Here is a 27,351-nt window from a genome sequence, read left to right as displayed (position 1 = left end):
AATTCACGGACGTGAACTTTCCGCCAGTACGCGTACGGGTACGCGTACTTTAGGTAACCGAATGAGTTTGGTATTGGTTTTCAAACTCAACAGAAATTCACGGACGTGAACTTCCTCCGGTATGCTTACGGGTCCGCATACTTACTCAGTCTCCTACAACCTTTTTGTATACACACAAGTATGCATACTTTAGGTTCCCGGTTTTGGACTTATACACTAATGTGCGAACACACTATGCTTATATCCAAAGATGGTTACAAGATTCTAAACTCTTTATTTCAATCATTGAAACATTCTTCTATAATGATAATAGCCGTTTTCACACAATTAGCATCAAAATAATTTTCAAGATATTGAAATAATCATTATCGAAACATTCCAAGCCTACATCAAATAATTGTATCACACAAACCATGTAAGATTTTACTCAGCAATTTTCTCATGATATAAGATGAACTTGGTCGAAGCGAAAGCTTACCAACACATATTTCGAGAAATATGTAAGCGAGATATAGTCAACTCAAAATCTCAAATATGTATAGACAAAACTATATCGTAACACGATTTATGTCTCAATATAGGAGATAGTAGAAGTAGACTTTCCAAGTGATAGATGAGTTCAAGTCTCCACATACTTTTTGTCGAAGAAGTTCCACAAGCTCCCCTTAGTAGTTCTTCGTCTTCAAATGATGAACTCCGTGAAAATAAGCTCAACTACACAATCTATGTCCTAGTCCGAGACATCTATAAACAGGCTAGAAATCAAGACCTATAGTTTTGATCACTAACATTGACAAACATGATTGAGATAACAACGCATGCGAGTTCGACCGAGCAGTGTTCTAACACTTTACAACCTATAAATCATTGTTAACCAAATTTGTTTGGGAATTTCATATCATCATGCCCAGTTTTTTGTTAAGTCTAACTATTTCAAATACATGTGATATTTTATTTTTATAATTAAAAAAGGGGGTACCGAGTACACCACCAACTTTTTTGTTCGATAACCTGTATGAGACAAAACCTTAATACAATTCCAAGTAGACCAGCTTAATGATCCTTGAACAAAATTATACGAAGTGTTTATATCTCTTTCTCTTACAATCAGAATTTCCTAGACAATTGAGTCTGTGAACCTTATATAACTGGAAGAGTACTTCGACAACTCCAAAGATCAATATACAAGTTCAACCTAGTTGAATCCAATAACCGGGATCGGGATTCTGCCAAGTATAAAACTTGTTATCCATGTTTCAAGATACGAATTCTACAAAAACAAGTTCTTATAATCGATCAAAATCAATATGGATTGTATAACTACGATTGATAACATGCTACTTGTGATATTCATATTATAAAGATAAACAATATAATGTGGAAAGGAAAAACACAAGACACAAGAAGTTTTGTTAATGAGTGAAATGACGAGGGTACTAAAAAACACCACGCTTTTTCGTTTCAACCTATATGTCTGATACCAAGTGTGATCGTCTATGGACAAAGTCGAGAGAATACAACAACAAAGTATTCACTTAACAATAGTTACAGTACATAACTGATTGACTATATGATCAATGTCAAGTGATTAGGGAACTAATTTACAAGTATTATTTACTTTATTATAATAATAAGACAATTATAATACGAAAGTAAAGTAAATGACACGACAAGATTTTGTTAACGAGGAAACCACAAATGCAGAAAAACCCCGAACCTAGCCCAGTTTTGAATACTCACATAATTAAGCCGCTATAAAAAAAACAAATCCAACTTCATATAGAATGAGACCAAGTAATCTACCCCTAGTTACTTAGTTTCGCCAGTATCCTTGCGTCTAAGACCGTCTAGTCCACTCAGGTGAATCCCAAGACAGAAATCATTATCTTGAGTTGCTTTACCGATGTAAATTCTTAAGCACTCAACTCCTTTTGATCGTATTCCAAACAGTAAAGGAACAAAGTTGTTTGGTAACCACTCTATTCAATATTTAAGATAAAGATTTGTTGAGTTTCAACAAAGACTCTTCCGTTTAAACTAGTAAACTCCTTTGTCAGGTAAGATCAACCCAAATTCGAAAAATCATATCTAGATTCATAACTATCAGATTGTAGAAAACCACCAAATGATAGTTGTCGATCAATACGACTATATGATCAAATGAATCAAAGATAAATCTAATATAATTCGGATCCCAGCCGATCAAGATGTGTGTACAAATCACAAGATGTGAAAACCAATAAGAAAAATCGTTTTTGTCTTCAAATCTTCAATTGCCTTCTTATGTACCTGCACACCACAAACTTGAATCTACTTATGATCAATCACACACAGAACGGAGTCTGTTAACAATGGATTATCACAAGTTGTCTTTATATCTAACAACAGTTCTAAAGATCCTGTCAATACTTTGATCTAGTTTGAGTGACACTTATGTCAGAAGAGAAGGATCTCAAGAATAATCGAACTAGGTGCAATCAAAGTTTCAACAACCATTAGTCAATCAAATAAATAATCGAAAACTAAAATAACAATGCAATTATCTATTTTCCCACCAACGGTACTCGTAGAGTTTCTTGATCCCACATAAGTCTTTAAACGAGCGGTCATAAGAGATTTCGCCTAATTGGGGTACTTCCCTCTCCGGATAGACGGATCCACTAGAAACAATACAAATGAAATTTTCCTGGCTCTTAGGATAGTTTGCTAGAAATGCAAACTCAACTATTTATAGACCAAGGTTGTTTGGACAATAAGGAAATTCCAAAACTGAAAATATTCTCAAGATATGCAATAAGTACTAATTTTGGTTTTCCTATTTCCAATTGATGTTAAACAGTATTTCCGAAATCTCTCATAGAGAAACTTCCAATATTAGTTTAGCACATTACTAATATTTCTTTTTCTATAGCTATGTTTTAATTGCTGGTAAATTAAAATATGTAGAACCAAAAATATTAATTAAACGATTCTCAATATTTCGTTTTGGGATCACGTTGAGTATCAAAGAATTTCTTTGAACAATTATGAATAAGAATTGTGTACATGTTCAAATTATGTCGACATCCATAACTTTCCTATCTTAGCAAACCCTAATTCCAAACTCACACACAACCGTGAAATCAGTTATACTAGTTTCCAAAGATAGGTAAGGATCGGTTCTACCTTGACTCTGAACATAAGTTTAAGAATCGGTTATACCACATATCTTACCAAAGGTATGATTCGGTCATAAAAGATATTCATGAAAAACCGGACCAACATACCTGTTGATTTCCTTTCGGTTAGGAAACAAGTTCGTATATGTACTTCCTTCAAACAAATGTAATAAAACATTGTTTCTTAGGATGAAATCATACATATATCCCATACACAAAATCAAGTAATAAGTTACATATATTACGTTGATGTCGCACTTACGAAGTTCAAAAGATAAGTGTTTTACTTCCTAATTCAATATACTTCCTTGACACTTTGATCATAATAATATGACCAAGTCTAATACTGGAGTTTCATAAATATATAACTTCATATGTTATATTTTCAATCAAAAGCGACTTGAAAGATACATTAGGAATTGAAACAAGTTCCAGTTAATATTACTAACCTCAAGTGGAAGGATGATGTCTTCGTTGTAGTCATTAATTCTTCACATTCTTCAGGTGTTCATAGTAATACTTGTAATTCCCAACATTCCTAGACTTCTAGTCTAACCTACACGTTGACTCTAGTAATTAATCAAGCGACCCTATATGACTTTTGATAATAAAATATGACAACCAACCTTGACACACCAACGCTTGGTGGGTTCAACCTAGCTATGCTCTAACAATTACCATGATTATTGATAATATTTCAATTATAATCAAATGTTCAATCTCTTAGGGTGGTATGAAACTGAAAAGTTGTCACTTTTTTCCTCATTTTATGCTATCATTTTCGTTAGTATTTTTGGAGATATTTAATTATTCACATATTCTTTGAAAACTAAAAGTGTAACACCTTGTGTTTTAGCATGGCGCATGCTAAAAGATGTGCCATGGCGTGATATGAAACTTTATCCAAAGATTTCGTTGCTTGGTAAGAGGTAGATTTGGCTTGAGGCCAATATCGCGCCAAAATGACGCATCATGTTTGGCATTTGGCCCAGGGACAAATCTCACATCAAATGATGCATTAATCCAGTTGGGTAGATGGCCTAGAGCCTTGCAGCGCATCCTTTGCGCATTATGAAGGCTATTGGCCTAAAGCCAATATTTTCCCAACTATTGTGCATCATGCCAGATCGGGCAGACCAAGGAAATATTGCACAATCGTTGTGCAATACTCCGGAGTAAATGTTGCGTAATCATTGTACAACATCCATAACGAGTGCTGCACAATCATTATGCATTATGCCAGAGTAATTGTTGCGCAATCATTGAGCACTATGCCAGAGCGATCCAGCAGAAGGAATGTTGCGCAGTCATTGTGCAACACTGAAGTAAACCCAGAAATCATTGTCGTTTACTCAGAAGCACATGGCAACGGACATGAATAGTGAAGTAGGAATGTCAATTCTCCCCCTTTCCAAAGTTGTAGAAATGTCAAGTAAACATATTGTTACATCATATATCGGTTGAACCCACCAAGCGTTGGTATGTCAAGTTTGATTGTCATATTTTGGTGAATCAAAACTCATTTAATTAAGAGTTTCTTGATTATGTACTAGAGACAACTTCATATAGGTTAGACTAGAAAGTCTAAGAATATTGAGACATACAAGTATTACTCGAAGACTTGAAGAACGTGAAGAAGTAAAGAGCTACAACGACGACATAATCCTTCATCTTGAGGTTAGTAATATCGACTTGAACTGTTTCATTCCTAACGTATCTTTCAAGTCGTGCTATATTGAAAACATAACTGCGAAGCTGTGTATGGATATATTACTTTAGTAGTGAGACATGACCATATGATCATAGTATTAAGGAATTAGACTACAAAGTATAACGCGTATCTTTTGAACTTCGTGGATATGACATCGACATAATTTTATGAATGTTGTTATGATTATGTGAATGGGTAAAGGTGAAGATCTCATCCTAAGAAACAATGTTTTACATTTGTTTAAAGGAAGTACATTCATGAACTTGTTTTATGAATTGAAAGGGACATCGCTAGGCTTATTGGTATGGCTATTCATTGCAAATATTTAGATTACCAATATGTGTGAGATGGTAGAACCGATCGTAACTTTGTTATGTATCTTGGTATAACTAATCATAATGCCTGACTTATGATTTGGTATGACTAGTTTTGATTAATTAATGAAACTGATCCTAAGTAATCACCTGAGATGGTATGATCGATATTTGTGATTAGTGTGACCGATCCTAGTAATTGGTGTGACCGATCACAGAGAAGTTGTGTAATCGATCCTTGTAATTGGTGTAACCGGTTTTAGTAATTGGTGTAACCGATCCTAGTAATTGGTGTAACCGATCCTAGTAACTGGTGTGATCGATTACAAGAAATACCATGTGTATATTGGCAGAAGGAATGTTGTGCAATCATTGTGCAACACTGAAGTAAACTCAGAAATCATTATTGGTTACTCAGAAGCACATGGAAACGTACATGAATAGTGAATTAGGCATATCAATCCTCTCCCCTTTCCAAAGTTGTAGAACTGTAAAGTAAACATATATAGGGAGGGCTAGTTGGTTGAAGGTGCATATGCAGACTATGTGTCAAGTAAGCTTCATAGCTTAGCCGAAAGAGTATAAATGATGCGTAAACCTCATTTATAGCTGCGTAGCCTTGCAAATATGGCATTTGATGCTTAGTCATCACTATGCCATGTGTAGACTCGATGATGCGCAACCTTTGTGCATTTTGACGGAACAACCTATACGGAATTACCATTATTGCTTGGTCACGGACTTGCGAACGAGTTTGGATTAAGTTTCTTTCCCTTCTAGGATGAACGAAGGTCTGTGCTTGATCCCTTTAGAGTAGGGAAGGGTACGTAGGCAACCGCAGTGAGTTGCAGCATTTCCGGTCCAGCACTTTGTCGCTCATATCATCTAATTGTGAGATGATTGAGACATGCTGGCTTCTCATATTATATAGATCGGTAGCTTGACACAGGAGATGATTGTGGCTAAACTTGATGAGGTAGTATGACAGTTACTCAGCTAGATAGGAAATTCAGTGATGAATTTCCTGCATTTTAAACCCTTTGCAGAACAAGGGTAAGTTGGAAGGGTGTGGAAGATAAGTTAGTCGCATCATGCTCCACGAGCATGTTTGCAAGGGAAAATGAACGTGCATTTGCCTTGAGTTAAGGCCCGGTTTGTAGTATCATCATGGCGCATCGGAGAGTTGTGGCATGCGCGCCCAGGCGCGGTAGGTGTCTGGTCCGTTCAATTTCATATATATAAATTCACATGTTATGTTTTCAATCTAAACAACTTGAAAGTGACGTAGATAGAAATGAAAACCAGTCAAGTCTTGTATTACTAACCTCGAACAGAAGGATGATGTGTTCGTTGATGTCGACACGTCTTCAAATTATCCAGGTTTTCAGAGTAATAATTGCATTTCTCAACATTTCTAGATTTCGTAGTCTAACCTAACGAAGTTGACATTAGTAATCTAATCAAGCGACATTGAGTTTTGAAACTAAAGTATGACAGTCAACGTTGACATACCAATGCTTGGCAGGTTCAAATGAGCAATGCTCAAACATATATGCGCTTTTAGATAGTCTATCATGTATTTCTTGTAAGTCTTCAGTTAACTCTAATATGAAAATATTTAGTATTCTTGTATAAAGTAGTTGAAGTAATATTCTTGAGTTTTTATTCTCCAGAATTTATCCTCAGTGTTATTCCATTATTCAATCTTTTTTCTACCAGAACACTTTATCAGTATAATTACCACCCACATTACTACCCTGGAGATTATTTAGCGGACTTTTAATGTAAGTTATGTTTTTATGAATGTTCCCAAAGGTGCTTTTTTTTCGATGAGATAATTTTTCTGGTAACAAAACTAAAGCTTCCGATCCAAAAGTTTTGGTAGACCAAGAAATTTTTATTTCATTAACACAACTAGAATTTTGTAACCAATTTTCAAAGAACTTCCAATTTTCTCCTTTAAGTGACAAAAAAATTATACAAACTCAGAGAGTATGATTGTGGTCACTACAATTTTTATTCAAGTGAGTAAGAGTACGTAGATTCAGGAAAAATAATTAATCAACTAGTATTCGCTAAAGCTTTACTAACCTATATAGACTTTAATATGCTTGTACCATGACTATAACTGGTATAAATGTATGAGTTTTCACTAAATCCAAGACCATTCAAGTCTGAACTTTGATAAGATGATGAATTTTATTGTGCATTGAAGTACTTGCTCAATTTTATATATCATTAGGATCGAAGGTAATACTAATATCTCTAATAACTACACAAGGAACGCTAATAGTAAATCTAAGATCATGAATATATTCCCAGAAATTGAGGTTATTCTCGTTTGTAGGGAGTGCCTTAAATAACAAGAAAGAAAGCATTCTCCTTTACCAGGATCAATTTTAACCAAAGCATGCATCGTTTTCCAAAATTATGCACATATCAAGCTGAAACCCTTCTTTCCATAATAAAATAAGACCACCGTCTAAGCTTATTGAGAGAACATAAACAAAATTTGGAAATTTGAGGAATATATTATCATTAATTTTTATTTTTATTTTTCAGAAATGAAAATGATATCAACGTTGTGTAAATTGTTAAGGTTTATAAAAGAGTCTCTAGTGACTTGAGATAAAATCCTTGACTATTCTACGAAAGAATATTCATATCAATGTATTAAGTTTATCCGGTCACCAGATAACCTTCTCAGCAGTCAAGTTTTTTTAACAAGTTTTAGTCTTCCTTTATTATAGATAGTTAGATATTCTGTTTCTAGTCTACCTATTCTTTTGCTTCTTTTGTTTACATATCCTTATCTTTGTAACATCTTGTATGATGTAGTTACTATAATTATAAATCATGAATCAAATCTCTGCATAGTTGCATGAGATACAAAAACCCTAAACAATATTTTACATGGTAATTTAGAGCTAGATTATTTTTTTTTCTTTAGTTTTCTCTGCAGCTGCATCATCATGGCTATTGAAGATGAAACTCAAAACCCTTTAATGACATCTTCCAACAATCCTTAACTTACTAAGGATTCAAGTATCTCTCCATCCAGTCCTTATTATATTCATCCTGCTGATAATCCTACTACTGTGATTTACACTCCTCTCCTAACCAGTGATAACTATTGCATATGGGGAAGGGGGATGAAAAAGGCCTTAAGTGTCAAAGCCAAACTCGATGTATTGATGGTTCTGTCACAAAACCCACTGCTCCATATGATATTCCCCACTGGATTCAATGTGATGATTTGGTTGGTAGCTGGATTGCTAACTCTGTTAATCCAAAAATCTTATCAAGTGTCATGTCTTTCCCTTATGCTCGAGAACAATAGTTGGATATCAAAAACCTATTCTCTCGCACCAATTCTCCTAAACTGTTTGCTTTGAAACAATCAATTTCTTTCCTAAAACAGGAAAACCTTAATGTTGCGATGTACTTTACTCGTCTCAAGTCTCTATGGGATCAAATGGAATCTTTCAGGACGCATGTGCCATGTATCTGTGGAGCAGGAAAATATTTTATGGATCATCACAATCAAGACAGATCCATGGAATTTCTACAGGGAGTTCATGATCGTTTTTCTGCACTCAGATGTCAATGTTTATTGATGGAACCGATGCCATCTGTTGCTAAGCTATATAATCTGGTGAGGCAGGAGGAAGAACATCAAGGTATTAATCATCCTCTATTATTCAGATTGAGTTAGCTGCGTTAAATGTTTCTCGCAACGGTTCAAATAGGGCAAATCAGCATTTTTTGTCCAACACTGGCAATGGTAATGGTACCAATAAACGTTCAAGCACATTCTGTAATCACTGCACTAAGCATGGACATACAAGGATTACCTGTTGTAAGCTGAATGGATGCCCAAAAGACCCGCCAAATACACAAGAACCAGAATCTCATGCATATGTTGTTGTTCCTCCTCCTACACCTGCTGCTCTGGGTATCATTGTTGCTTAATACGCCAGGCTTCTTTCATTGCATGAACTGGACAATGCAGGCAATGGAATAACTCTATTTGCCAAATTTGCAGGTATTACTTTAACCTGTTCTTCTAATATCTGTATTATAGACAATGGTGTGACTCACCACATCTGCTCTACTCTCTATTGCTTTTCATCTTATACATTACTTATGAACCCAATAACTGTTCAATTACCAGATGGATCTAGCATCTTTGTGTCTCATATTAAGACAATTAATTTATCTCCCACGGTTCAATTTCTTGATGTTTTTCACATTCCAAGTTTTAAATTCAACTTGATATTTGTAAGTCAACATATAAGCACAATAAATTGCAGTACCAAATTCTCACACGAGTCTTGTATTTTCCAAGACCGTCACACGAGAAAAAATATTAGATGGAGTAGGCGAATCGCTGGCCTTTACCGTTTTAGTTTTCAACCATTTTTTTCTTCTCTAGCTGCAAATAATCCAATCGATACATGGCACTGTCTTCTAGGCCATCTGTTTCTTCTTTAGCTCGCAAATTTGTTTACATTTGTTCTTCGTTTAAATACTTGTGTGATGTATTCCCAAGGGCAAAACAATCTCTCCTTAAGTTTAATAAAAGTGTTTCTTTATCTAAGCATCCTTTCCAATTGATTCATGCTGACATTTGGGGACCTTTCTCTACTGCATCTCTAACCAGTGCCAAGTACTTTCTTACAATTGTAGATGACTACTCTAGATGTACTTAGGTGTTTTTGATGAAAGTAAAATCCAAAATTTTAAAGTTTCTCAAATATTTTTTTTGCTTTTGTTGTCAAAATAGTCTGGGCACAAAATTACCAGCATCTCCTCTGGTATTAACACATTAGTCATTCCATATCTCCAGACATTTAGGTATGATAATGACTCTGAGTTCAAATCTAATTAACTTTAGTCCTGGTTTCATCATAATGGGATTCTACATCAAACCATTTGTGTATACACTTCACAACAGAATGGTATTGTCGAAAGGAAACATTGAAATTTTCTCAACTTAGAAAGAGCCTTAAAATTTCAAGCCAACTTGCCCATACGTTTTTGTGGGGAGTGCATTTTGGCTGCTACTTATCTAATCAACAAACTGCCGACACCAGTTTTATCCCATAAATCTCTTGTAATGACATGTCCCTCCACCGATACTGTCCCCACTTAGCCACTGCGGTTATCCGGATCAACAACTTCCCAGGAGGTCACCCATTCCTGGATTTCTCCCGCCCGAGCACGCTTAACTGCACAGTTTTTCTGCCAACTCTGGAGCCAATTGTGCTGAAAAAGCCTCGGTATAATGTAGACGTTCTTTGCCTCTTATGATACCAGTATCTGGCGTAACATCCCAACATACTCTCCCACCCGAGCACAAGCAACCCACCTTAGTTGTATCGCAACTAACACCGATATTGTTCCCACTTACCCACTACAGTTATCCAGCAGTGTTGGATTTTTGACGGCACTACTGCGGTTATCCAGCAGCATCTTCCCGAGAAGTCACCCATCATATGACTACTCCCGGACGAGCACGCTTAACTGAGAAGTTTTTTCCACAACTCAGTCAAGTGAACCCATCAGGCTTCGGTGTTAGGAAAGGACAAACTATTACTTAAATTCCATTCAGCCAACCACTGCCGAATATCGGGTATTACAATACCACCACCTTAAATTGGAGCCGTCCTCGGCTCCGGAATATATATACAAGACCAGATCCCCGACGTTCCCTCCCCCTCATGAGAAGCACCTGGACCAACCCCTTCCAGCGTACCTTCCCACCCTCGGCAGGTGACCCGTCATCGGCTGCTCTGATACCATTTATAATGACATGTCCCTCTACCGATACTGTCCCTACTTAGCCACTGCGGTTATCCGGCAGTGTGGGGTTTTCAATGGGCATCCTTCCGGTTATCCATCAGCAACTTCCCAGGAGGTCACCCATCCTGAATTGCTCCCATCCGAGCACGCTTAACTGCAGAGTTTTTCTACCAACTCTGGAGCCAATTGTGATGAAAAGGCCTCGGTATAATGTAGACGTTCTTTGCCTCAAAAGAGACTAATATCTGGCGTAACATCCCAGCATACTCTCCCACCTGAGTACAAGCAACCCACCCTTAGTTGTATCGCAACTAAAACCGATATTGTTCCCACTTACCTATTGCGGTTATAGCAACCCACCCTTAGTTGTATCGCAACTAACACCGATATTGTTCTCACTTACCTATTGTGGCTATCCAGCAATGTGGGATTTTTAACGGCACTACTGCGGTTATCCAGCAACATCTTCCCGAGAGGTCACCCATCCCATGAATACTCCCGACCGAGCACGCTTAACTGAGAAGTTTTTCCACAACTCAGTCAAGTGAACCCATTAGGCCTCGGTGTTAGGAAAGGACAAACCATTACTTATATTCCATTCGACCAACCACTGCTGAATATCGGGGTATTATATCTCCACATGAAATGCTTCTACATGCACCTCCAGATTACTCTTCTCTTCGATTTTTTGGTCGTCTTTGCTTCGGAAGAAACATACGATCTCACAAATTTGATCAACGTGCCAAGTCAGGAATATTTTTTGGATACCCTTATGGACAAAAGGGTTACACAGTTTATGATTTTGAATCAAAATCTACCTATATATCCTGTGATATAGTGTTTCATGAAAATATCTTTCATTTTCATGACTTATCTGTTTTTCAATCCTTGTATGTTCCTGTGTCAGACCAACAATCTGAGTACACAAACTATGACTCAATACTTAATCCTCTGTTTTTAACCTAGCCACACTGTGAAGTATCCAATCCTACTCGGCCTCTTATTTATTGTTCAATGCCTCATTCTGAACAATCACATCCTGACATACAATCAACTTATTCCGCTGCACCACCATCTGTCACTCCATGTGGTTCAAGGGGCCACTCATCTAACTACCAATCTTCAGATGCCATTAATCCTTTAGTGCAAGCATCGGCTGTAGCCTCTCCCAGACAATCGTCTGATACTGAGCATAGTTCCGCATCTCCATTTGACCTGACACAACCTATTACGACTGTTCCTTTACTAGAATCTGCAGTGCCTGCAATACATACTCGTCCATCTAGGGATCGACATCCACCCTTATATTTAAAGGATTATCATTGTTCCGCTGCTGCGATCAAATCCACCTCGCTTTATCCAATGACAAATTATTTATCTTTTAACAAATTCATTCCATCTCATAAGGCGTTTCTAGCTTCAGTCATTCTTACTGAAGAGCTTAAATCATTTTCTCAGGCAAACAAATGCCCTAAATGGTACGCTGTCATGGCCAAGGAAATCATTGCTTTAGAAGCTAATAATAATTGGATAATTTTCTATTTACCACCTAGTAAGACAGCCATTGGCTGTAAATAGGTTATTAAAATTAAATTCAATGTTAATGGTACTATTGAGAGATATAAGGCTCGTCTTGTAGCCAAATGTTAGACTCAACAAGAGGGCATCAATTACTATGATACTTTTGCACCAGCGGCTAAATTGGTCACTGTACGTGTATTACTATCTATTGCAGCTATCAAAGGGTGGTTTATTCATCAGTTAGATGTCAAGAACGTGTTTCCTGAAAGGGACCTTGATGAAGAAATTTACATGAAGATACCCCCGGGTTTAGCACGCAAAGGTGAGTCTCAAGTTTTTAAACTCAAAAAATCTCTCTACGGCCTTAAACAAGCCTCTCGTCAATGGTTTGCAAAACTATCTTCAATTTTACTATCTGAAAGTTTTCACAAATGGTTATGTGATAATTTACTTTCCACATATCATCGGGGTACAACCTAAATTTTTGTTTTTGTCTACGTTGATGACATCATTATCACTGACATAGATAATGGACTTCATCAATTCTCTTAAGTTGCGTCTTGCATCTCATTTTTCGATTAAAGATCTTGGTCGTTTACAATATTTCCTAGGCATTGAAGTTTCTTGATCTTCAAAAGGTATTTTTTAATGTTAACGTAAATATGTTCTTGATATAAGGACTCTGGCCTTACAAGGGCACGTGTATCATCTTTTTCAATGGATGTACATATCAAGTTATTTCCTACTAATGGTGTGGAATTAAATGATCCAAGATCTTTTCACGGTCTCATTGGTCGTTTGCTATATCTCACTGTCACTCGTCCTGACATCACATACTCAGTCAATTATCTAAGTCAGTTTCTGCAACATCCCAGATCAGCTCACATGGATGCTGCTCATCATATCCTGCATTACCTCAAAGGAACTATTGGACATGGCATATTTCTGTCCTCATCCAGTTCTCCATCTCTCCATGGTTACACAAACTCTGATTGGGAAGGTTGCCTAATTACTCCACGTTCTACCACAGGATATTTTGTTACCATAGGTAATATTAGTGTTTCTTGGAAATCTAAGAAACAGTCTATCGTGGCTCGTTCATCAGCTGGAGATCAATATCGTACTTTGGCCAATATAACAGCTGAGCTTCAATGGTTAGTTTACCTCTTCAAAGACATGCACATTTCATGTCCTCTTCCTATCATTGTTTCCTGTGATAGTTAAGCAGCAATTCACATTGCTCAGAATCTTGTATTTCACGAACATACTAAACGCATCGAGATTAATTGCTACTTTGTTCGTGAAAAGGTATTTGAGTGGATTGATCCTACCAAAACATCTTCAGTCCTCTGATCAGCTGGACGATGTTTTCACTAATCCTTTGGGAGCTCCACATAGACTTTTATAATGAAATCGTCCACTGAAAAAATTAAAAAAGAGACTTATTACCAGACTTACAACATTAACTTGGTTCAACAATGTCAGTTCCTTTCCATCAATTACTATGTCACCAAAACCGTCCACCTCAGCTCCTTCCATGATTTCCGACAAATTCTCGACACTAGAGTCAGTATTATTATAAGAAGTTCAATATTGGAAAGAATGGTTACTATGGGTAATGGAATGATGTTTGAGAATCAATTGAGGAGAAAATGGGTATTGACGAAATTTTCCTCCATAATGAGTTTCTCATCTCCAACACTCTTACTCTTCCTCGTATCAAATTCATCTGGTACAATAGAGTTGGCGTAGCTTCAGAAATTTTTTTTGTTATCTTCATCCATAATGAGCTCCCCATCTCTAGCTCTCCTACTCTTCCTTGTATCAGATTCATCTGGTAAATAGACCTGCTATAGACTTCACTGAAAAGTCCATCATTTGATTAGGAAAATAGAGTTATTATAGATTTCAGTGAAAATCCATCATTTGGTTCGAACGTGTATGAGCCAGGTAAAACTTTTCAACCCGACTCATAAAACACACACAAATATATATGAACGGGTTTCAAAATATTTTATAACCGTGTTATTTAATAATTTTTGAGTCAGATATAATATATTAAATTTATATATAATAAGTCAGAATGTCAGTGGAGTCACTTGAGATCAGCAACAACTTGAGAGTTATCATTTTTTTTGAAGTATGTATTTTATTAAAGGAAGATTAGGTTACAATTTGACGTGGGTATCTGGTACCCACAGAGTCATGGTAAACAATTTGATTAATAAAATCTGGGATTGCCCGGTCCCAAATTTTCGTTGATAAGTTCCCTATTTGACTTCCATCTGCCGCATCATTGGCCAGACCATCTGCTCCTTGATTTCCTTCTCTGTAGTTGTGTTGTATAGCAGCTTGCGGTATCTGTCTTATCTTATTCTTTATTTCTTTAATCATCCCTGTGATGTGCCAAGGTGGGGAGTAGTAGATGTGATAAAGCGCAAGAGGTTCTCTGAGTCCGTCTCGAAGATAACTTTTGGACATTGCCTTTCTGTTGCTGTTCTTGATGTTAGGAGAAGAGCCCAAGTTTCTGCAGTTAAGACAGTGGTAATTCCTAAAGGTTGAGCTAGAGCTATTACCGTTCATGCGTCTGAATCCCTGCAAATGAAACCCGCACCCATGAAACCGGGATGACCCATGTCTGCTCCATCAGTGTTAATCTTAATCCAACTCCTGTCCGGAATGGTCCATCCAACGGGAATGGTCCATCCTACTCGAGAGTTATCATTTCGAATTATCCTACCTGGCTGCTTTTTGTAAATAGCTGTTATAACCAGTACCACCGGTATTTGCTAAGGGGTCAAATTTTTCAATTTTCGCTGACCAAAATCAAAGTGAAACACGGATGCTTAAGTAAAACATTTCACTGCTCTGTTTTATTTCTAGTTTACAAAATTATGCATTTCAATTGATAATGCTTGCAAGATACTTAGGTAAAACCCGTCCCTCATCATTGACAATTTGTTCAAATTCGGTAATACTAATGAGAAATTATTATGGTAATAATAGCATAAGTCAAGAACTAGAGAATTTTGTTAGGGATGAATGTAAGTCTGGAAACATTAAGAAGCTTGATGATGGTTTAAGATACTTTAACATATTGATTTCAGTAAACCCATTTCCATCTAGTCATATATTTAGTCTTTTATTGGGATCATTATCCAAGATTGAATGTTATTCAGAAGTGATTATGTTGTATAAGAAGATGAATATGATTGGAATAGAACCTCATTTGTATACATTTAATGTTTTGGTTAATTGTTATTGTCAATTAGTCCAAGTTGATCATGGGTTTTGCATTTTAGGTGAGACTCTGAAGAGGGGTTTAAATCCTGATGTTTGTACTTTTACTGTCCTCATCAAGGGGATGTGTATGCAAGGAAAGATTTTTCTTGCTCTTCAAGTGTTTGATAAAATGACTGAGATAGGTATACAGCCTGATGTTGTTATGTTTGGGACTGTTGTTACTGGACTTTGTAAAACTGGGGAAATAGGTCTCGCTATGGAGTTTCCGAGAATGATGGCGAAATGGAATTGCAGTCCTAATGTTGTTGTTTATAGTTCTTTGATTAATGGACTCTGCAGTGCAAACCGGTTTCACGAAGCAAAAAGACTCTTAGACGATATGACTAGTAGAGGAATCACTGCGAATGTAACATCTTATAATTGTATAATTCGTGGTCATTGTGTACATAATCAATTGAAAGAAGCAAGGCAGTATTTCTATGAAATGCTGGATCGAGGGATCCTACCTAATACGGTTACCTTTAACATGTTAATAGATTATTTCTGTAAACAAGGGATGCTGGAAAATGCTCATGAATTATTTGTACTGATGTGTAAGTTAGACATATAACCAGATGAGATTACTTATAATTCGATGATGGACGGTCTATGTTTGATAGGTCGGTTGCAAGAAGCGGTGTAACTGTTTGATTCAATGGTCAATAGGGGTCTTGAACCCAGTGTTATTAGTTACAATATACTGATTGATGGGTATTGCAAGAGTCGGAAGTTGCACGAAGCTATGAAGCTCTTCAAGAATCTGAAACAAAATGGGTTTAAACCCACAGTAGTTACCTATAATATATTATTAGCGGGATTATACCGGGATGGAAGAGTTGGGAGTGCACAGACTTTGTTTATGGAGATGAAGTCTTTCGGCTTATCTCCAAGTGAAGTTACATATGGTACAATGCTGGATGGGCTTTGCAAGAATGGACATCTTGAGAAGGCTATTGCATTATATAAAACCGCTGAAAGTACTAGTGTTAAAGCTAATATTGACACGCACAATGTTGTTATTCATGGGTTTTTCGAGAGGGTGGCCAATTGGAAAATGCAACAAATTTTTTTTGATGAAATCCCAGACAGAGGATTAGTGCCTTACACAATGATTTACTCTGGGGAATGGAATTTTATTCGAGGCTAACAATGAACAATCTAATCTTCGAAATGAAAGAGACGGGTTTTTACCTGATGCTAGGACTTATGGTACCATCATTCAAGGATTTCTTGGAGCAACGTAAACTACAGGGCATTGCAACTTCTTCATGACATTCATGAAAGAGAATTTGTACCCTGGGATTCTGTGATTTCCTCCCAGGTAAATTTTTTTTTTGCTAGATCAGCTAAAAGCTTATAGTATTGTGTCAACCCTCAAAACTCATGCACAAGGATTCTGTTTCTGAAAACAAATAGTGTCTGGGCTATGGAGGTGCTTAGTATATGTGCAAATCAAAAGATTTGAAAAGGGAGTACATGCTGATTAATACCTTATATTCCCTCCTGGTGCTACCTGATTTCTAGCTGCTTGTTCTCTTTCCTTTGAAGGCTCTTGTTAATTTGAGGTTTATAGCATATGCTTACTCAACGCACATTAGTTTTCTTACCAAAAGTTTCCTATTAAACAGTTAAGGTTTTTAATCGGGTGGATTTCGTATTTTGTAGGGACTTACAAGCACACTTCAGAGTTTAGGCATTCTCGCAAAGAGTTAGATGCTATGGAAATCACCAACACCATCTGTTGTATCGTCCTTACACGTTCTGATAGGGCTTACTTGTTGGGTTACCAGGTAAAGCAGGTATACTTGATGAACAAAAAAAAAATCACAATTGAAATTTAAGAAAAACCTTTAATGTCTTTTCAGAATTCATTCAACTTTCATGTTCTGAGGATGAGTGCTTAAGTAAACATTCCATCAACTTGCGAAGAGATCCATCTTGGAAGTTCATCGATACAATTTGAATTGTGTTTCGAAGTTATGACATATAGCTGTTCATAGAGAACTCTTTTATAATCTCATTGATACTTTAGGAAAAAGATTATTCAGTGGGTAGATTGCTCCTCCTGTTGGTACCATTCATGTTAATGATATCAAGTGGCTTGGTTATAGCTGCCATGTCAATGTATCGTAAGTTTGTAATCCCATGCATAGCTGTTTAGGGCAGAATATGCTCATTTCCTCCTTGCGGAGATGATAGCCTACTTAGGATTAGTATAACAGAAATGTTGATGGTGTCAATTCCTTTAACAGAAAGTTGAAAGAAATGAATCAACTAGGGTTGTTCTAATACTATTAACACTTTTTTTTTTTAATGTTACTCCCACAATGTAGTCTTTGTTCCCTGTATGTTGCAATTCATTCATGTTCGAGGGTGTGAATGTGTGCATCGGGACAGAAGTGTCCCTTCAGAAAGTTGATGTTATTTTAGTTTTAAATGAAAATTAGTTCAAGATTAAGAAGGCCCATAACTTGGATTTCTTAATGGTTTGTCTATGTGCTGCGTTTGTTTTTCCTTCCCTCTTTTCATTTCTCATGATTGTTTGAGTTATCATGTGTTTCATTGTTGTTAAGTGAGGCAATTGTGTGGCTTCTTGCCAAAGATAACAGTAAAGCTTTTGATTTTGGAGCTTGCTTGTGGTGGAATTCTGGGAATCGAGGAACAACATCATTTTTGAGAAAGACCCAATATCTAAAAGGTAATTAGGTATGACAGACGGATGCTTAACTCATACAAGGAGCAATAATCTAAACAGCTGGAGAAGAACTTATTTCCAGTTTATGTGGCAAAATGGTAAATCTTCTTCAGCTGCAACTGCTCGTAATCAGAGAGGACAATTCCTGGGTGGCGAAATCCACACGGCAAGGCAATCTGACCTCTTGTTGCTGAGGATCTTTGTCTAAGAGATGGAATTCATTTCTCAGAAATGTTGAACTGCAGTGAATCCAATGACGTAATCCTGGAGAATGATTCTCAATCTCTTATCTTCATTCTTCAAGGTTATGATATAATCCCTTGGAAGGTTATGAATATCATTCTGTATATCAAGGCTCAAGTGAGTTTGTTCGGCAAAGTTGAATTCAGCTTTGCTTTACGTGAAGCAAATTGTTGTGCTGATGCATTAAGACATCACACCCTCTCAGAGTTGAAAGTTGGTTGTTCTCTGTCCCTTTCCATTCTTTCAAGTCATTTTCAGGTGGGCTTAGCTACAGCTTGTAATGCTGTTTTTTTTCCTTATTTGCTCTTGTTTTTTTGGTTATAGAATGATATTTTTTTGGCTCCAAATGGAATTAAGAGCTTATGGTTTTTATGTGGTACACTACAAAAGGTTAGGCCTTGCATTTTTCTTTTTCGTGGAAGTTATCATGCATCAAGTGTTTTATAAATGTGAAGTTAGATGGTTTCCCATACAGTTCTTTTACGTAAGAGTAAAACCTTCTGAAGGCATTTTAACCATGGTCATATCTTCATCATTGTTTCACTATTGGTGTTTTCTTCTGATTTTTCATGTATTACTAGGAATATTTTGTTCGTCTGGGAGTTCTTTAGATCAGTGCAAGAACACCAGTACTGGCTATAATCCACCTGCTATATTTATATTTGGAGATTCTTTGGCCGACGTTGGAAACAATAACCACCTCAATACAATTGCAAAAGCTGTCAGCTACCCTAGTGGGATTGATTTTCCTGGTGGAAAACCTACTGGACGATACACTAACGGAAGAACAGTTATTGACATCGTAGGTCAGTCAGTTTCTGAACCACCATGAAATGGCGGGGTTTTGGTTATGTAGCACATTTTATGTTAAGAACGATATACCCTGGTACTTTTTAAAAACCATTGCTTATAAAGCGTGTAAACTCTAATTCCTTAGCAAATTTTGATTTAAGTCCATGTACAGGTCAGGAATTGGGTTTGAAGAAGTTCATTCCACCATCCAATGATCCAGCTACTGTTGGAGAAGTTGTTTTCCATGGAGTCAATTATGCATCTGGTGGTGCCGGAATTCTCAACAAAACTGGTTATCTCTTTGTAAGCTAGCTTAATCTCATAAGTTTTCTTGATTTTCTTTACATTCAGTAACACAGTGAACTCATTTATAATTAGCAAAAATTTCATGTACAGGGAGCGCGGATAAACTTGTATGCGCAAATTGATAATTTCGCAAAAACAAGGCAGTACATAATCAGATGTCTCGGTTCTACTGCAGCTTCAGAACTTTTCAAGAACGCTATCTTCAATTTTGCTGTTGGTTGTAATGATTACCTCGACAACTACTTCACTCCAATTTTCTCAATACCTGACCAAATATTTGTTAACGTGGACGTGTTCACAGATTTATTGATCTCAGAATTCAGAATTCAACTAACAGTAAGAGTAAAAATTTACTTCAGTTTTCACTCATATCCACCTTTTACTGCAATTTAAAAATATTCTGACAACTGAACCTGTTCATGCTTAATGTATGCAGAGTTTGTATAACTTGGATGCAAGAAAAATTGTTGTGGAAAATATTCCAGTTATTGGTTGCATCCCAACCGTAAGAGAATTTAGCGAACTATGGGCGCCAGATACCTGCAGTAAACAAATAAACAACGCAGCAATGTTATTTAACAGGAAATTGAAGGCATTGATAAGGGAGCTGAACTCGAAACTTGTTGGAGCAAAATTTGTCTATGCAGATATCTACCGCATTTTCTCCGATCTCCTCCATAATTATAAAGCTCATGGTAAGCTACCAATTTTTGCATATCCAGTTTTTTTAAAGCTCGAATTTGTATGCAGATATGAATCATGCTAATTAGTTTGCTTGTCTGCTTAATTTAGGATTCGAGGATAATAGCTCTGCGTGTTGTGCTAAATTTGGTCGGTTCGGAGGCTTGTCTTTTTGTGTTCCAGATGCAAGACTTTGTCCAGACCGATCCAAGTATATATTTTGGGATAATGCTCATCCTACTGATGCTGCCAATGCAGTCGTTGCCAAACGAATGGTTGATGGCAACATTAATGACATGTATCCAATAAATATTAGAAAGCTAGTCGGCCAGAAGAAGCTTTAAAAAGATCAGCTGTTTTTCATTGTGTTAGTATTGCTCTGTATGTTTCTCTCATCTTTATGCAAATATATAAGAATACTGGGTAAAATTTAAAAGCTGTAATATCAGTCTGAAAATATCTTACTCTAATGATATTTATTTTATATGCTGGTTGCAGCAAGAGTTTGATTTCCGTACAATTAAGATATTTTCAAACCACATTCTGAGTATTGTTACCAGGGGTGGAGCCAGTGTATAACATGGGTGTGCAACTGGCTCCCAGGCCTAAACTTTTTCTAGAATTTAGGCTTTCAAGCCCTCCTACTGACATTTTGCACTCCTATAAAAAGATTTAAGGCTCCGCACTACTGTTAGAGTATTGCATTGTAATTTAGTTGGGAGAGCCTTGGTGAAGCACTCCTAACTTACTTACGTCGGGACACCCACGGATAAATTATTAGGCTATAAAGATCGGGTCTTGCTGGTAAATCATTTTCACAACCAACTTAAACCAGAAGCTCTTTACAAGATATGACATAAAAAATCAAGATTCCTCTGAACATTACAACGAGTTTTTTTGCTATTTATATATAAGCATGATTTCAACTTTTTTAAAAAATTAATTGTCGATTTCTTAGAGTAAAAAATTAGTTGGGGTACAAAATTCAGTATGATTGTGAAGAAATCATTTTTGCTTCCAATCCGTGAGATTGACTTTTAGAACCTCATGGTATCCCTGGAAGAGATTATTTTTGCTTCTGAATCTTGTGATTGACTTCCCAGGAGACTGACTTCTAAGATTGACTTTTAGAAGAAGTTATTTATGACAACTTATTTGTATCCAAAAACCCTAAGGTTTCTGACTGGCCGGATATACGTTTATCTCTCAAATATAAGAAAATTATCTCTAAAAAATACAAAACAAGCATGAATCAATTCTTATGGCTATGACAAAATGAATTGCCGTCACTGCAAACAAACTAATCATAAATTGAATCATTTGGCAAGAATGTCTTGACCGTTATTAGTGTCAAACAACCTAGTATGTGTTTGTCTTATTATGAATCTTAATTTATTTATAGCGCGTTTGGATACTAGAAGCAGAAGTCAAAAGCAAAGATATATTGCTTCACAAAAAGTTGACTTCTTTGATTCGGGAAGTTGTTCTGGAATTTTACACCTAAACTAATTTCTTGTTTTTTGACTTCTAGAGTCAAAAAGCTACTTCTGGATGTGTATCCAAACGCGCTACTAACAACCCAAATGAAGGGAAAGCATTGGAATGATTTCAAACTGGTACAAAAAATCTTAAATTGACAAAAGCAACAAAATTAGTAGATGATTAAAGGCATGACAACATAAAGAGAAGTAACAAAGTAAACGACATAGTCAAGAAAAGTCGAGCCACGTCATGGTGGGATTGACCATCGAATTTATAGGTAGGCTGAATGGAATTATTGCTCCCCGTAAGATTTGGTAAAAGATTTTCCGGTCTAAAATGAAAAACATTTTCTTCATTTTTATCAAAATCAAAGAAACAATACTAATAGATTTGTAAACTTTGAATATTCCATTATCATCTTTATCCGTACTATAATTTTGAAGAAGTCGGATAACTCCACGGTTATGATAAGTTTGACGATAATAGTGTAATTTGGTAAAGTTTAAACCATTGATGGTTAGATTAGACAATGATTTGCATACACATCTGAATCAGATTAAACTATCAATAGGTATTCTTATTAGTATATCATATACGATAATATCAGGAGGAAGAGAAAGAGAATTATTGAGTCGTCCTTCTGAATTATCGTCGCAAACTTTCTTGTTGTTACTCGTCATCATTACTCTGTTTGGTGTTTCTTCTTGTTGACGTGGAATCTGTTTCTGCTTTTTCCTCGCTATTATTGGATTGAGCATTAAAAGAAAATCCTTCTTGGATTATCACCACAGTACTTACAAGTACAAGAGAAACGATAAACAATAAATCAATACCTCAAGACAAGGGTTTAGGTGGGAAACCCTAAATTGGTAAAGACTATTGACAAGAACACGACAAAGAAGACTCTTATGTACCTTCTCTCGCAGCTCTCATTCTTACCTAGAGAACAAGAAATTTACAAAGACACCGAAAACCTAGTTTGAACTTTCTCAGAAAAAGTTTCTGAGTCGGTGCGGCTTCGATGTGGTCGGGCCACATACTTGAAGTATGTGTCCATCTTTATATGTTGACACGTATTATAAGTAGAAACTAAAGTCCCAAAGCAGTTTTGTTACACACATGTTTAACTAAGTTTTTTGTTGTTTATTTCCTACTTTTTCTCAAAAAGTAAATCCTTTACGAGGATTTGGAGCGGGCAGTTTTTTTAAATTAAATACGTGTCAAGAAATAAAGATGGACCACATACTCGGAGAGTTTTTGAGATGACCAAGGACCTTAATTTGTAGTTGACAGACACATACTCTTTTACCAAGTAAACATTTTCTACTCCTCTCTTTGTTCAAAGAAGATAAGCCTTTGCACAAGTAGTTACCTTGTCTTAGTTTTAAGGTTTCTGCTACTACAAGTACGTTGCCGCTAAGATGTAATGTTCGGGCCATATTTACGTGTGAGGACTATGTTTGGGTGACCAACGACGTATTGATGGATTATTATTATTATTATGAACAAGCAGGTCTCCTTAAACAGATGATTGTTAGCTGATTGAATCTTCCGGCATTAATTTGTTTTTCTTTTGGTTTAGAAAGCCTAATTTATGTTTTTAGTACTTTTAGATTGAAATTAAATTGTGTTAGTTTTATAGATTTGTTTGTGGGAAACAAAAACATTGTTTAACTTAATTAGATATAAGAACATTAGCTTGTGCACATTCGTTTTAAGGTTTAGTTTTAATTGTTATGCGTTAAGAACTCTTCCCTTTATTCATGTGTATAAGTTTGAAATCTCTTTTTAATACATATTATTATAACCATTTCATCGTACACATAGTTTTTTATCATTGCTAGATTGAAAAGTATGGTGTAGGAAGCTCTTTATTCGTGTGTATAAGTTTGGAATCTATTTATTACACATTATCTATAACCATTTCAGTATACACGTAGTTTTTTTTTGTCATTGCTAGATTGAAAAGTATGGTGTGGAAGCTCACTCCTATTTGGCTATTGAACACATAATCATTGTAACTCTTTCTGACAGAGGAATGAAATATATTAGATAGATAAGAAAACAGAAACTAACAATATTGTATAACCCAACTAGTAAAAAAATGAAAAACATAATTTGATAATAAAAACTCTGGAAAGTTAAGAAACACAACAGTAAAATTTTCTTGTTCGATTCATACCAGCAAAAGTTGATTAAAAGAGAACGAGGTTGCTTACATGCCACTTGCAATATCATATGGTTGGGAGCTAAAATCCAACTTTTTCAAGTTAACATCACGACCGAAGAACTCATTAATTCGACGTTTAGTTGGAACATAATCACCATACTCATCATATTGGTTACTGGAAATAGAAAATATGTTCTTAGATAGGATTCAAAATAATAGTTAAAATAACAGGAGAATGACCTGAAAGAAGGAAGTCTGTGGGCACATCAGTGTTAAGGAACATTTCAACAATATCATACATAAATATCCATTTCAAAATCCATAATTTCAATTTCCCCTTGTAATAAGCTGGATCAATAAGCTGACTGTAAACTTGTACCACATTATCCGTGTAATCAAGGAAGCAAAGTGATCCTTCAATCTCAAGTAGCCTGGATATATAATTTGAACATCCTTCGGGGTATTTTATAGTGTGAAATACTTCGTTATTAACACCAATACTAAGTACTTCACTCTCACAAGTCAACCAACTAAAAGACCCACTTGCGAACACGTTTGTAAATTTTATTCCAAAATATGGACTCACTTTTAGGAAATCAACATCTCTCAATGGATCATTTCCAGTACCAAGAGTGGTAATTTTCAAGAAATAATTATCACTTCCCCGAGCAAACACATTACATACTGGAAGTTCATACGAATAACCAGTAATTGGATTATAAACATGATGATTGCTTTGGCAAGATATAAGTATTGAATCGTTCACGTAATCTTGAATGAATAGTTATTAGTCAAACAAACTACTTTCTGATGTACAATAAAAAATGTTTTCTTCTTTTTTTTTAATCAAAATCAAAGAGAACAATACCATTACACTATTTTGCTACGAAAATTCAATCGTTCACGTTTGTCTCCCATTATCATAGTTGTTGCTACGCATCCTGCACATAAGATCATATTAATGTTATGATGTTAATTAAGTTGGAAAGGTTGGATCCTATCATCAAGCCATCTGGTATGCATCATAAGTGGTATATATACGAAGAAAGCATCTCCTGCCTTTAATTAGCCTTTGCGGTATGGATCAAACTATAGAATTTTATGGTTATGTTTCCGAACTTTCCAGTGTTACATTGTCAAGTTATGTTTCAAGCTTTTACTAACAATAATATCAAAGCAACAATATCAAGTTATTTGACTCAGAGTTCAAACAATTTTTTCTAACAATATCAAAACCAAACATTTTGCGTATGGTTTTCTTCTCCTGTTAATTTATGTAAAACGTTTTATACAAAAAAGATTTATATAAACTAATATAAACATGATTTTTTCTTTTCTTTGACACATAAGTTATAAGTTTATTAGAGTTTAATATGGTATCCAACACCAGGATTTCTCATATATTTAGTTGTGATGATAAACAAACATTTGACCGATTTGATTGAATTAGTTAAATGTGGAATATATTTCTCAATGATTGATTGTGAGGCTAATTATGTGTACTCAAAATTCAAATATAAGCAGGAGTACATGTGTAACAAAACTGAACCACACATCATGAATTAATATTACAAAAAGTTGAAAGTTAACGAAACAACTTAGTTAAATAGTTGTGTAATAAAACTGTTTTGGGACTTTATTTTCTACTTTGAAATACGTGTCAACATATAAAGATAGGCCAAAACATAGTCGCACCGACTCAAAAACTTTTTTCGAGAAAATTCAAACTAGGTTTTCAGTGTCTTTGTAAATTTCTTGTTCTATAGGTAAGAATGAGATGAGAGAAGGTACATAAGAGTCTTCTCTGTTGTGTTCCAGTAAGTGGTTTCACCAATTTAGGGTTTTCCACGTAAACCCTTGTCTTGAGGGATTGATTTATTGTCTATCATTTATCTTGTACTTGTAAGTGTTATGATGAGAATTCCAGCAGGATTTTCTTCTAATTCTCGATGCAATAGTGGTGAACAAAAAGCAGAAGCTGATTCCAAGTCAACAAAAAGAAATATCGAACATAGTGATGATGACGAGTAACAACAAGATAGTTTGCAATGGTGATTCAGAAGGACGGATCAGTAATTCTTTTTCTCTTCCTCCTGATACCATCGTATATGATATACTAATAAGAATGCCAATTGATAGTTTAATACGATTCAGGTGTGTATGCAAATCATTATCTAAGCTAACCATCAATGATTCAAAGTTAACCAAATTAAATTATCATCGTGAAACTTATCGTAACCGTGAATTTATACGGCTTAATCAAAATTATAGTGCTGATGATGATGATATTGGAATTGTTGGAATATTATAATTTGTAATTGAGTATATCTAAGTTATCTAATATCTGAAGTAAAGAAAAGTTAGCAAATAACATTTTTCCAAGTCGGTTCTAGTGTGAACTATTTCAGATAGGCTACCAAGTGTACGTATATTTGCAAGTCAAGTATATTTGTAGTTTAAGTATTGTACTTGTACTCCAAGTTGTTATGCCTACAAAAAGGCAGATGAATATCAATTGTATTTGTATGAGCAAGAACTGAAATAATAAGAATAGAATTTTCAGAGAATTACTCTTGCTCCACCACAACTATCTATCTCTATCTACTAGGAGTTCTCTATGAGAAACTCCAATACTATGTCCATGCATTTCCATATGTGTTCCATCAATATATCGGAGTTTCAAACGACAAAAATTATCATGGTATCAGAGCTGATTCGATCCATATATGTGTCCAAAAATTTGGCACATTCGAATCAAATGAGATCGAAAAGAAAAAAGAAAACAAGAAAAAAGAATCACTTCCTGTTAAGTGACCAAAGAGAAGTTGAAGGGGATAAAAATCATTTTTTTTTGAAGTGAGAAGACATGAAGAAGAAAAAAAGTGATTAACTGAAGATATGAAATTTGAGAAAACTAGAAAATGAAATATACGACTTCCTATCATCCAAGTTCAGATTTATTCTTTCGTTTACAACCCAAGCAGAAGTTATCTGATCACCCAAATCCAAGTATAAGAAGAAGACAAAAAAAAAGAAGGAAATGTTGCTCGTGAAATTTTCTAAGTCGGAGTTGAAGTACTACCGAAGATGCAAAGTTTCTTTATGAAGAGGAAAAAAAATAAAAACAAGATAATCGAAAAAGTCACTTTCTAAGAAGTGGTCAGAGAATTTCGTTACAGTGTTTAGGTTAA

General features: G+C 35.6%; 2 protein-coding genes across 2 annotated transcripts; both read left to right on the top strand.

Annotated features, from left to right (window-relative positions):
• The first annotated feature begins 15,136 nt into the window (after positions 1–15,136).
• Positions 15,137–18,468, top strand: LOC113294338 (pentatricopeptide repeat-containing protein At5g16640, mitochondrial-like). Its single transcript, XM_026542730.1, has 6 exons — positions 15,137–15,291; positions 15,393–16,349; positions 16,458–16,768; positions 17,457–17,590; positions 17,824–17,920; positions 18,365–18,468. The coding sequence occupies exons 1-6, from the start codon at positions 15,137–15,139 to the stop codon at positions 18,466–18,468; spliced, it is 1,758 nt and encodes a 585-aa protein (XP_026398515.1).
• LOC113296677 (GDSL esterase/lipase At4g16230-like) lies at positions 15,463–20,994 on the top strand. Its single transcript, XM_026544987.1, has 6 exons — positions 15,463–17,112; positions 17,457–19,535; positions 19,694–19,824; positions 19,918–20,163; positions 20,264–20,522; positions 20,620–20,994. Exons 2-6 carry the CDS (start codon positions 19,010–19,012, stop codon positions 20,850–20,852), a joined length of 1,395 nt encoding a protein of 464 aa, XP_026400772.1. The 5' UTR covers positions 15,463–17,112; positions 17,457–19,009; the 3' UTR covers positions 20,853–20,994.
• Positions 20,995–27,351: the final 6,357 nt, after the last annotated feature.

The sequence above is a fragment of the Papaver somniferum genome, chromosome 7, assembly GCF_003573695.1.
Source record: "Papaver somniferum cultivar HN1 chromosome 7, ASM357369v1, whole genome shotgun sequence".
Taxonomy (NCBI): Eukaryota; Viridiplantae; Streptophyta; class Magnoliopsida; order Ranunculales; family Papaveraceae; genus Papaver; species Papaver somniferum.
The sequence above is the reverse complement of the archived record's forward strand: the minus strand, read 5'-3'. Positions and strand labels throughout refer to the sequence as shown.